The sequence below is a fragment of the Cetorhinus maximus genome, chromosome 16, assembly GCF_964194155.1.
Source record: "Cetorhinus maximus chromosome 16, sCetMax3.hap1.1, whole genome shotgun sequence".
In the NCBI taxonomy this organism is placed as follows: domain Eukaryota; kingdom Metazoa; phylum Chordata; class Chondrichthyes; order Lamniformes; family Cetorhinidae; genus Cetorhinus; species Cetorhinus maximus.
Window position 1 is genome coordinate 45,631,409 of NC_135894.1, and position 12,439 is coordinate 45,643,847.

At 39.8% G+C, this 12,439-nt stretch overlaps 1 protein-coding gene across 2 annotated transcripts in view; it reads right to left on the reverse strand.

Annotated features, from left to right (window-relative positions):
- Positions 1–12,439, reverse strand: part of arl13b (ADP-ribosylation factor-like 13b) — an 89,755-nt gene that overhangs the window by 22,290 nt on the left and 55,026 nt on the right. For both annotated transcript variants that reach the window (XM_078559789.1, XM_078559790.1), the window contains 3 exons: positions 6,331–6,436; positions 3,507–3,709; positions 1,630–1,747 (listed from right to left, as the gene is read on the reverse strand). In XM_078559789.1, coding sequence (XP_078415915.1) covers positions 1,630–1,747; positions 3,507–3,709; positions 6,331–6,436 — 427 coding nt within the window. The remainder of the gene's footprint in view (positions 1–1,629; positions 1,748–3,506; positions 3,710–6,330; positions 6,437–12,439) is intronic.

The window sequence follows — 12,439 nt, forward strand, 5'->3', positions numbered from 1 at the left end:
AAAAATATTCAAAGACTCTGCTTCCACTGCTTTTTCAGGAAGAAAGTTCCGACCCTCTAAGTGAAAAAAAAAGAATCCTCATCTCTGTCTTAAATGGGTAACCCCAATTGTCCATCCTTAACTGCCCTTGAGATGTTGGTGAGACACCATCTTGAACCTCTGTAGTCCACATGGTGTAGGTACACCCACAGTGCTGTTAGGAAGGGAGCTCTAGGTTTTTGAAACAGCAGCAATGAAGGAACAGTGATATATTTCCCAAGTCAGGATAGTGTGTGGCTTGGAGGGGAACTTGCAGGTGGTGGTGTTCCAATATGTCTGCTGCCCTTGTCCTTCTAGATGGTAGAGGTCGGGGGTTTGGAAGGTGCTGTTGAAGGACCCTTGGCGAGTTGCGGTAGTGTATTTTGTAGATGGTACACACTGCTGCCAATGCCAATGTGGTGGATGCTTAAGGGATTGGATGGGGTGCCAATCAAGTGGGATGTCTTGGATATTTTCGTGCTTCTTGAATGTTGTTGGAGCTGCACTCATCCAGGCAAGTGGAGAGTATTCCATCACACTCCTGATTTGTGCCTTGCAGATGGTGGCCAGGCTTCGAGAAGTGAAGAGGTGAGATACTTGCCACAGAATTCCAGGCCTCTGACTTGCTCTTGTAGTCACAGTATTTATATAGCTGGTCCAGTTAAGTTTCTAGCCAATGGTGCCCTGCAAGATGTTGAGGGCAACGGATTTAGTGATTGTAATGCAGTTGAATGTCAATGGGAGATGGTTAGATTTTCTCTTGATAGAGATGATCATTGCCTGGCACTTCTGTGGCACCTATATGTCACTTGCCACTTATTAGACCAAGCCTGAAGGTTGTCCAGGTCTTGCTGCTGCAGGCACAGGTTACTTCAGTATGTGAGGAGTTGCAAATTGTACTGGACACTGTGCAATCATCAGAAAACATCTCCAGTTCTGACCCTATGTTGGAGGGAAGGCCATTGATGAAACAGCTGAGGACAGTTGGGCTTAGGACATTCCCCCTGAGGGAATGTGCTGGGGCTGAGGTGATTGGCCACCAACAACGACAACTTTCCTTTTTTTTATTCGTTCATGGGATGTGGGTGTCACTGGCTAGGCCAGTATTTACTGCCCATCCCTATTGAGGGCATTTAAGAGTCAACCATATTGCTGTGGGCCTGGAGTCACATGTAGGCCAGACTGGGTAAGGATGGCAGATTTCCTTCCCTAAAGGAGATTAGTGAACCAGATGGGTTTTTACAATAACAAAAAATATCCCACCATCTGCCCCCAGAGCTTTATCCTGGGTCTCTGGAATACTAGTCCAGTGATAATACCACTAAGCCACTGCCTCCCCCATGTACTAGGTATGACTCCAGTCGGTGGCGAGTCTCCCCCTTCATTCCCACTGACATCAATTTGGCTAAAGCTCCTTAATGCCACACTCAGTCAAATGCAATCAACCTCACCTCAACTGCGACATATTAACACACAGATGGCAATATTGTTTAAAATTATCAAAATGTAATGCGATTAATTAGAAACCCAGTCAAAAAACTGATGTCAATATTAAAATCCAACAGTTAAACAACAAAAACAACTCTTTCTGGCCATGTGCTTAATACCTACCACAGAAATGACCTTAGATATAGGTTGAAAAGGGTTTATTTTTAGGTCAGATTCATCATCCTCTTCCTGATTTAGGGGGAGCCCCTCTTGCTCAGAAACTTCCTTTTCTTTTTGTTCTCTACAAAGACATAAATGCTTTTTGAAAACTAGTCTTAAAAAAATGACAATTCACAGGGAAATTTTAATGATAAGTTAGATTTATCATGCATAAATTTAAAAATGAATTCTTGGGATGTAGGGGTCATTGGCAATGTCAGCATTTATTGCCCATTTTTAGTTGCCCAGAATAGTTTAATACAATGACTAATTTGCACTTTAGAGGGCAGTTAAGAGTCAACCATGTTGGTGTGGGACTTGAGTGATATATAGATCAGAGGATAGCGAATTTATTTTCCAAAAGAACACTTGTCAACCAGTTGGGTTTTTATGACATTCCAACAACTTCACAATCACTTTTTTTTTTTATTTTCAAGCTGTCATAGTGAGACCTGAATGCATATTCTTTGGATTCTTAGTCCAGACTTCTGGATTACTAATCCAGTAACACAGGGCAGAATTTTGCCCTTGGTGGGGGTGCTCAGCGGGGGTGGTTGGGAAGCCAACCGCCGCCCTTGATTGGCACCACACCGCGATTTCACATTGGCGTGCTAATTAAGGCCTGCCCAGTGTGAAACGTGAGCGGAGACGCTCAGCCCTTGGGGGGAGGGGGGGTTGGGGGTGCGAGCCGGCCAAGCGCGAACTTCACGCATGCGCGCGAGTGAGCACTGCATAATCTCCCGAGGCACGAAGCTGCCTCAGGGAGATGAAGAGATATTTAAAAAAATGTTTTTTAAATAAAAATATAATAAAACATGCCCCCCTTATGTGACTCATGTTATTAATGAAATATTGAAGTTTTTATTTTATTTTTGTTTGCTTTTGGAAACCTCACCCCGCCTGTGGTTGAGGCTTCTGAAAAAATGCAAAGGCCACTTGGCCTTTTCGCCTGCCCGCCAACCATTAGGTTGGACGGGCAGCGAAAACTTTATGTTAATTGATAACTTAATGGCCTTAACAGGCCTTTTAAATGTTGGCGGGCGCACTGCCGACTCTGGCACACGTCTGCCGACCGAACAATCGCACGACTGCGTGTTGACGTCAGCATGCTTGGCCGATGTCAATGCACAATGTCATTTCACGCTTGGGCAGGTCGGGCGCGCGCCCGCCCGCCGAGTGAAAATTTTTGCCCACAATAATGTGTATACTCTGTACAAATATTGTCTTGTTTTATGATATGGAATCATGTCCAGTAGGAATTAGAATGGGGACCCCATACTTTGGTTTCACTTAGCGCAAAAAAAAATCTGGAGAGGAGATGACACTTATCGTAATAAATGTGGACCAGCTCTTGATAAATAGCTCAGTGCTGAGAGTAATACAGTAAATTTCAGGCTCTTGTAAATATATCTTAATATATCAGCACAGCAATCAAGTATGAGCCTAGATTATTTGTTCAAGTCTCCGGAGAGGAACTTGAATTCACAATCCTCTGACTCAGATGAAAGTGTTACTGCTGAGTTAGGATGGATCTTAAAAATAAGGTATAATCCACTACACAAAAAATGATAGTTTAGCATCTCCCAAGTAAATCTTCTTAACCATTTTCAAGCTATTCTAATCATTCAAACTCTTAGAAAACATGACAATATAATCTATGTATTTTGAGGCAAGGGAATATTTTGCAATTATTATTTTAAAGTATACAATGGTATGAAAAGTGGAAAATTGGTTACAATTCAAATTCTTCTGAAGGATTGAAAAATTACTTCACTAATAACGCTGAAAATTAAGTATTCTCTAAATAAGTCGGACAATTAAATTGTTAAATGTGCTTTTACCTTTCCTCTCTTATTCTACGTACTCTCTCTGCCCGTTCTCGTTTTTCTTTCTCTTCCTGTGCCTTCTGCTCCATTGTGTCTTTTTGTACCCGTTCTTGTAGGACATCGTAATCTTTTGCTATGGTATTCAAAAGCCAACCAAGGCCTTTCCTGATGGCTTTGTCCAATTTTTTTCCATACCCCAAAGCTGCAGAACATGGCTCCTATTGGTACAAATTGAACATTATGCTTAGTGGAGAATTGCTACCAAGCTTCATGGAAGACACACATTTCTTGGATTCAATTCCTGGTTTGTAATGGGTGAAATTAGCTGATGCAGCAGTGGAATTGTAGAAATTCTTTCAGTGTCCCCTTGGTGTTAAGGGGACCAAATTACATGGCTCTGTTAATGTTTTGATGAAAACCAGAAATGAGTGGCCTTTGTTATAGGTTCCTTCGTCTTTTTCAAAAAACAGCACAGGCACAATGGGCTGAAAGGCCTTCTTCCATGATTTAAATTTCTATGATTAAATGATTCAATTTCTAGGTAACATTTTACAAAGTTCTTGAAATGCTGGAGTTTAATGGCAGCAGCAGGTGCTTCAAAAGTAGTGTTTGGCAGTAATTATGGGAGCGTGTTGGGCTCTGGTAGCTTGAGCAGTCATACTGTAGAGTGTGATCCTGAGCTTTGGTACCACTGGAATAAGGGGCGATTCTTGGGATGTGGCATGGGAGGGCAATGTCAGGGTTCACCCCTGGTGAGAACAGAAGGTCCCAGGATGAGGCTGCATTGGAAAGGATGTTGAGGTCTGCAACACTGAGCAGAATCCTAGAGGGACTCAGAACTTGACAAAGTGTTCCTATAACTAAGAGCAATTGAGAAGGGGTAAGCGGGGTTTGGAAGAAGGGTGCTGTTTTGGTTTCACTGTGGAAATGTCTCAGTTTCACAGCAATGGAATTAGATAGTGTCATGATCTCAGAGAACTGAGGACGGGGAAATCATGATCTGGCAGCAATATGGGCTTTAGGGTCCCATAGTACGGTTGTGGGGTGATAAAATGAGTATTAGGGACTGGAGCACAGAAAGAATTAGGGGTTCTAGAACTCCAAGCAAGGCTGGAAATAAAGTAAACCTTAAGGACGCAGATACTCAAGTGGGGCAGGAAATTTCATGGGCAGAATATTTCCGTCGGTGAGCTGGGGACGGGGCCCACTCGCCGACGCGAAAATTACACGGGATGACGTCGAGGGGAACCCCCGATGTCATCCTGCCCTATTTAAATATTCAGGAAGGTGGGTGGACAGCTGATTGTGCTGTCCACCCGCCGACCTATCAATGACCAATTGAGGCCATTGACAGGATAATTAAGCCAATTAAAGGCCCTGCCTGTCCAACCTTAAGGTTGGCCGGCAGGCCAGGAGCCCCAGCGGGCTTCTGAAAAAAACATGAAACCTCATCCACCGGCGGGATGAGGGTTCATGTCTGTTTAAAAAACTTTAATTGGGTTTATCTGATATTTATTAACATGTCCCATCTCGTGTGACATTGTCACATGAGGGGGACATGTTAATAATTTTTTTATTTTTCTATTTTTGAAGTTGATAAAACTTTGAGCGCTCTCCCTGAGACAACACTTAGTCTAAGGGAGCAGTGCGCTCTTTCGCACGCATGCGCAAAAGAGCGCACTCTGACAGTTGGGGAATCCCTCCCCCCCCCCCGCACAGGAAGATAGTGCTTCCCGTCGGGCAGCCCACTGGGCGGGCCTTAATTGGCCTGCCCGCTCAAAATGGCAGCGGGGCCCTTTTCAGCAGTGGCGATTGGCTGCCCGCCCACCACCGAGTCGGTGGGGCCCGCCCGCCCATCAAGAGCAAAATTCTGCCCCATGACTCTATAGCACAACATTGGTTTGGTATGATGTGATTGGTTCAGCTATGAAATGAGCAATTAGGAATTACATTAAGAGTTAGCATCAAGTGCTCATAGGTTCCCAATTATATGATCTGGTTAAAGGGACAATGGTGTCTGGTTTTGAGAGAAGGAACTCTACAATATTACAGTAATAAATTCAAACATACAAAACATAATTAAAAGCATTTCTAAAAGAGCTAATTTAATAAACCACTTAAAAATGTTCATTGTAAAACAGATATGCCATTGCAATGCTACACCAGTGAATGGTACACCATTACAGTATTTTGAAAAGTACATTAAAATTAATAGTAAAAAGGATTAAATGTTTATTTTACAAGACTGCTTAACTTAGAAACTAACAATCAAATCCATAAATAAAAACTTTGTTGGCATCATTTATAGAAATTAACTACTGCTAAAACTTTCTGCAGATTCATGAGCTGAAATATTAACAGCTTCAAATCAGGTCATTATAAAGGTATGTTAAAAGTAAAAGCTTGCATTTGAAGCAGTACATGAAGTTTCATGTGGAAAAATACTGGGGTAATGCATTTTGGTGGGAAGGATGAGGAGTAGACATGGACACTAACTGATAAAACTTTAAATAAAGCAGCAGCGACACTTAGGGGGCTTTGATGAATAAATCATTAAAAGTGAGAAGAGCAAGTTGCTATAGCTGAGATTTAAGTTTATAAATAGGGGCATAGAATACAAAGACAAACAGATAATGTTAAACCTATACAAATCATTGATTCAACCACAGTTTGATAATTTATTTAATTTAGGACACCTTATTTTAGAAAAGATATAAAGGCCATGGAAGGGTACAGAAGAGATTGACTAGGAAATTATGAAGGAGAAAAATGAAATAAACTGAGCTTTTTTATTACAGAAACGAAAGTGAATATATGAAGGTGATATTCAAATACTTACAATTTGACACAGACATTTATTTTCATTGACCAACTTCTCCAATGAAAGGTACTCTATGATATCAGCCTCCGCTAACGCTCCATCACAATCTTGTTTGTTTGCCAACCTAAAATTTAAAAAAATGTTGATTATATTTCTGTTTAACTGATTTTTTTTACAAAATAACCATGTAATTGCATATTTAGTACTCTTCTTTGGAGGCTTGCAATTTCCAATTCATCAATTTTGTAAGGGTTCCAAGTAAAATTTTAATAAAAGCATTAAAAGACAATTCAATGGATAAACATAATCATTATTGTGATATGTAGTTTTAATTTTGTTCAACTTTTTTCCTGACATCAGAAATTTCAGTTACTGAGGAAAAAAGGTGGTAAAATTTTCTTAAAGAATTAAGTCAATTTGTAGGGAAAAAGTAACACAATTTTACCTATTGACTCCATGTTATAATGGTACTGTGACAGAAGCCTATTTATATAGAGCTTTTCTAGTTTGAATTTGAGCAAAGGAATTAATAATGGAGAAAATGGAATTAAATTGCCCAACAACAGGCTTTGACTTCATACACTGTTACAATCCGGTTAGGGGCCAGTAACTTTTTGCTTAAGCGGACAAAGTTTGAAATCCCAGTTATCCACTAGGAGAATAAAGCCACAAGATTCCACAATTTTAAATAAGCAAAATAAACTTTACTATACTAGGTCAGAAAAGTAAAACAGTTTACAATGTCTATCTTATACTCTAACATTTTGAATTAACCTGTGGTAAATATGAATTAAGAGGCAAAATGTCGTTGAACACACCACATTAGATGGCAGATGTGACTAAGACAGATCCCATGGATTTCTCAGCAGCCCCACAGACGTCATTGATCACTGTGAGTCACAAAATCTCATTAAAACCCTGTCTCCCTCACTAGGGATTTTAGCTCCTCACTTTCTAATATCTAACCTCAGAATTCCCACAGAAGTCATTCCAACTGGACTGCCTCAGCGATTGTTCACCTCCTGATGGTTCAATCTCTTCTGAGATTGCGTTCCATGGGATTCACAAAACTGCACTTCCGCTTCTAATTACCAGCACACTTCCAATTCCTAGCAGACCATTAGTTTGAATAAACAAGCACTGTTCCTGGATTTCTCAGAACTCTAGTCTCCCAGCTATACCAAGCTATAAATAGCTCCCAGAGCTTATATGAGCCCTGACTGCCTGGCACAGAACCAGTGACCTACCACCACCTTCTAATGCCAGGATTTCACCGAGCCCTAACTGCCTGGAAACTGCTAACAGCTCCCTGGGCTTCTTTGTGAACTGCGAACCACATGAGGTCCAAACTGCAACCAATCCACCTCCCAACAAACACACAGATAAATTGAAACCAGATAACCTTCTGAAGCTCCACCCATGTCCATGATGATGTAGCCTTTCAGGATTCACTGAATGATTTTAATTTAGCTCTAACTCCCAAAACAAAACATCTCTCTGGACTGCACTTCTTTGCAAGCAGTGTAGACATCACATCTCCAGCTCTCCAGCTAAGTAAACCCATATACTGTTTTAGGATCTTACCTTTCTAGATTTTAACCCCATAAGTCAACATGGCCCCAACCTTTTAAGTGCAACGGACTTAATTAATTCTCAAGGGAAATTAGGGATGGGCAATAAATGCTGGCCTTGCCAATGACACCCACATCCTGTGAACAAATAAATAAAAGACTCCAAGCTGTTTAAAGTTTAACTGTAGAAAATGGGGTAAATGCAACTTAATCTTCACAGCACTACACATTACCTCTAAAATATTAACATGAACCATGAACTAGATATTAGTCACAACATAATAAGTCATTCAAGAATAAACAAAAAGGGGTGTATAGATGTAAACTTACATACAACTGCTTTACGTGACGGGTCGAAACTTATTTATTTGCTTATGTTAGGTGAACAGCCCACTATTTATTAAATTAATTCTGTTTTGTTCCAGAAGCAACACCATGAGAAATTTCCTAGCACAAAGAAAAGAACAAAACCTTCCAATAACATCTGAAATCTAACTGGAGAAAAGCATTCTTTGCTACATTAGGGTTACATTTCAATTTCCCATCAAAACTGACCCTATAAGTTAAATGCGCAAGACTTTCAAGTATGGAGTTTTCTGCTGTTGACTGAAATCTACTAGGACTTTATCAGACTACTTGAGTTGCGAATCTTGGAGACAAGCAGAACACTTCAATGCCATCAATTTAGTTTGGATAAAAATCAAAAGCAGCAAATATAACTAATTCACTGCATCTAGTCACCTTGGTTAATCATTCTAATGCAGAATTGATCTTTGCAATCTCCTCTAAATTTACACCCCTTCAGCCCTTTGACACTGGCCATTTATACACTTCTTCCCCCTTTTCTTTGTCTCACCTTTAGCCGTCTAAATCAGACTCTAGAATTCTTTCTCGCTTTCTCCACGTCCTTCTTGACCTTTATAAACTTTTAAGACTCTTTCAGTCAGCTCGCCTAACTCTCGCAGCATGGCTTGATGTCCATTCTTGAATTATTTTATTTATTTTCTCTCATTTCCTGGAAATGTGTTAGGATATCTACTGTGCTAAAAAAAGCTACTGTATATAATTTTGTTGTTACTGATGTTAAACAACATACCAAGTAAAAAAAAATGTTAGAAGAGGCAATCAAACTATATAGACTTAGTCATTTCAGCTTGAAAATGAAGTATTTGACACATGATCATATAGAGATAGGGTAGATTGTTACGAGTATATACTGCCCTAATCAGACCACATGTTGAATACACCACAGTTCTAATTTCCAAGAAACAAGTGACATTCAGTACTAGAGGCTGTGTAGAGAAGAGACACAAGGCTGATGCCCAGCATATTGTTTATAAGAATAGTCTTTGCCATTTTTGGTTGAAAATGAGGTATCTGAAACATGATCATATGGAGATATACAAGATTGTTAAGAGTATAAAGAAAACCAATGCAGGATATTACTTTAAATTAAACTGTGGATTAAGAACAAGAGAATGTAGGTTTAAGATAATTAGAAGTAATTTTAGGATAGCAATGAGAAAGTGTCTTCTTCAAATACAAAGTGATCAATGCAGAATATGCTCATGCACAATATATGGTTTGGGGTTAATTTGCTTATAAAAATACAGAAAAGGCTGGAAATATCAGGTCAGGTAGCAATTATGGAGAAAGAGTTATTGTTGTAGGTCAATGACCATTCATCAGAACTAGAAAAAGTTAGAGATGCAACAAGTTTTAAATAAGTACAAAGGTAGCAAAAAAGGGGTAAGTAAGGGGAAAGAACAAGAGGAAATGTCTGTGTTATGGTGGATAACAGGAGAGATTGAGTGACTAAAACGATGATGGTGTAAGGCAAAAGGAGGTCAATATTGGGACAAGTAAAGAAACAAGAAATGGGTCCAGAGGAAGTGTAAATGGCAACAGCTGAATCCTTTACCAGCAACTGCTGTCCAAAACAAAAACGGGAGCAGTGGTTAAAATCTGAAATTGAAGCCAATGTTGAGTCCAGGAGGCTGTATAAGTGCCTAATAGAAAGATAGTCTTGCACGGTGGCTGTATGAATGAAAAAAGTCCTTACATACACTGATGGTAAATACATGTTCCAAGTAGTACCAATCTATACACATTAGAAAGGTGCCAAATTAAATCAGGTCAGACACAAGTCAGGAATGTAATGGAATATTCTCCACTTGCCTGGATGAATGCAGCTCTTTCAACTCAAGAAGCTTGACAAAGCAGCCACTTGACTGGCAGCCATCCACCACCTTAAACATTCTCTCTCCACCACAGCATACTGTGGCAGCAGTGTCTACCTACCATCTTCAAGATGTCCTGCAGCAATGCACCAAAGCCTTCAACACCACCCCAAACCTGTGGGTTGCACCACTTTGAAGGTCAGGGGCAGCAGGCACATGGGAACACCACCGCCACCTGCATGTATTCCTCCAAGTAGCACACCATCTCGACTTGGAACTATATCACTGTTCTTTCACTGCTGCTGGGTCAAAATCCTGGAACTCCCTCCCAAACAGCACTTTGCGTGTGCACCCAAACCACATAGACTACAGCAGTTCAAGACGGCTCCTCATCACCACCTTCTCAAGGGCATTTAGGGATGGGCAACAAATGCTGACCTTGCCAGCAATGTTCACATCCCATGAACGATTATCAAAACAAGATGTTTATTTTGGGGTGTGATCTCCAATCTCATCTGCTTATTATCAATAGCCTTAATGTTCCTGTCTTTGTGGGAGGTGAATAGAGATTCAGGCAGGGTTTCTCATGCTTGATCATTTTCCAGAGTTTCCACCAAATGATCATGAAAGGATGGAAAATATGACTTTCTGGGCTTATACATAAGATATTGCATGTAGGTGAAGCGCAGGAAGGTTGCCAGTGAATACAAAACAACTGCTCAGTATGAATTGCCACTTTCAGAAGTGGAAAAAAAAGATTTTGGTGTGGGGGGGTTGTGGTGGTGGGTGGGGTGAAAGCTATGAGTGTTTCCAACTGGACAAGTTCATCTTTTTTTAAGCAGATGAATGCAAGCACAAGCAAGCACAAGAAAGGAATAAATAGGCACAGAAGTAGAAGTAGGCTATGTGGAGCCTTGGGCAACATTCTTTCCAAGCTGCTTGGTTGCAGCCTGGAAGCTCCTGCACAGGCCCAAGCACAAGTCATCTCCTTTAATTAACTGCACGTGTGCAGCCACAAAAAACTTAAAACCCCATGTACTTAAATTAATAGGCAGCACACAACAAAAAAATAAAATTAGAGGGAACGTTGCTGTTACAATCTTATTGAATGGCAGAGCTGGCTCGAGGGCAATGTACTCAGAGTTAAGTTTCCTTCAAGGCAACTTCATTACACAACTGATATATTATTCCTGTCAATGCTGATCAGCGTAACATGGAAAGACTGTTCCTTGCTCATGGATTCTAGAGGTGTCAGCTGTGGCTCAGTTCATAGCACCCTCGCCTTTGAATCAGAGGGTTGTGGGTTCATGTCCCACTCCCGGAAACCAAGAACTGTGATTGTACTCAAAAGAGTTGCTCATGGATTCTGGTTTCCATTATTGCACACCTGTGATGAATTATGTTCACTGATCCACTAGCCTTAGTAGCCATGCATACTGGATTGGTTAATGTACAGTCATTGTTGGAGAGCTCTTGTTTGGTGCAACTGTTCGATTAGCTTGGAGTTGTAGTTTAGAGCGTTTCTGATCTGAACCTTTTCGTCGTCATCCTCATTATATTATTTGTTAGGTGTTTATAACTGAAGTACAGTTATGCAAAACTAAGCATGTAGTCATAAGGGAAGACATTAAGAATAAAAGATGAAATAATAATCTGAACTGACTTTGTTTTTTTTTTAAAAAGAGCAAATTCATACAAGCTCTTCCAGACTTTCTTTGGGGGATAAGAGGGTTGTAAATGCAGAAAAGGAGACCAAATGGAACAATATAGATCTTCACTGAAAATAAATGTAAAAGATTAATGTTGTGGTATGCAAAAATCTGCATTGTAGACAAAGAACATTTTTCCATATAATAATGATTATTGACAAATTATTAATCTTATTCCCTTAACAAATTGATCATGTTGTAGATTTATGACTACACATCCAAGCTGAAAGTATGTTTACAAGACCTTCTCCTTTGGTCTAGAATTGCAAGCTGTTGCTAATTGTGAAGCCAAATATGAATTAATTTTCTTTGTATCTTTACTCATATTTCTTTAAAAAGGATTTTTTGTTGAAAAAGCTTAATTATCATCAGTACTGATATGAACAATCCAGAGTGCTTCAGCAACTTTAGCTCAACTATGTTATGCAATTATTTCCTTTGCATTGTAAGGTTCAGTGACACAAGTCAATTATACTAATTACAGCTTTAGCATTCAAAGGTTTAAAGTTAACGAACATCATTTAAAAAGGGGGAATATGAAATAACAATTCCTATTCATTTGACTTATAAAAAACAATGATGGTTTTATTTGCCTTAGGAGGTTTGAATAGAGTCACTGTGGTTCATACATTGTTTTTTTATTAAATCACTGAATATAATTCATGAA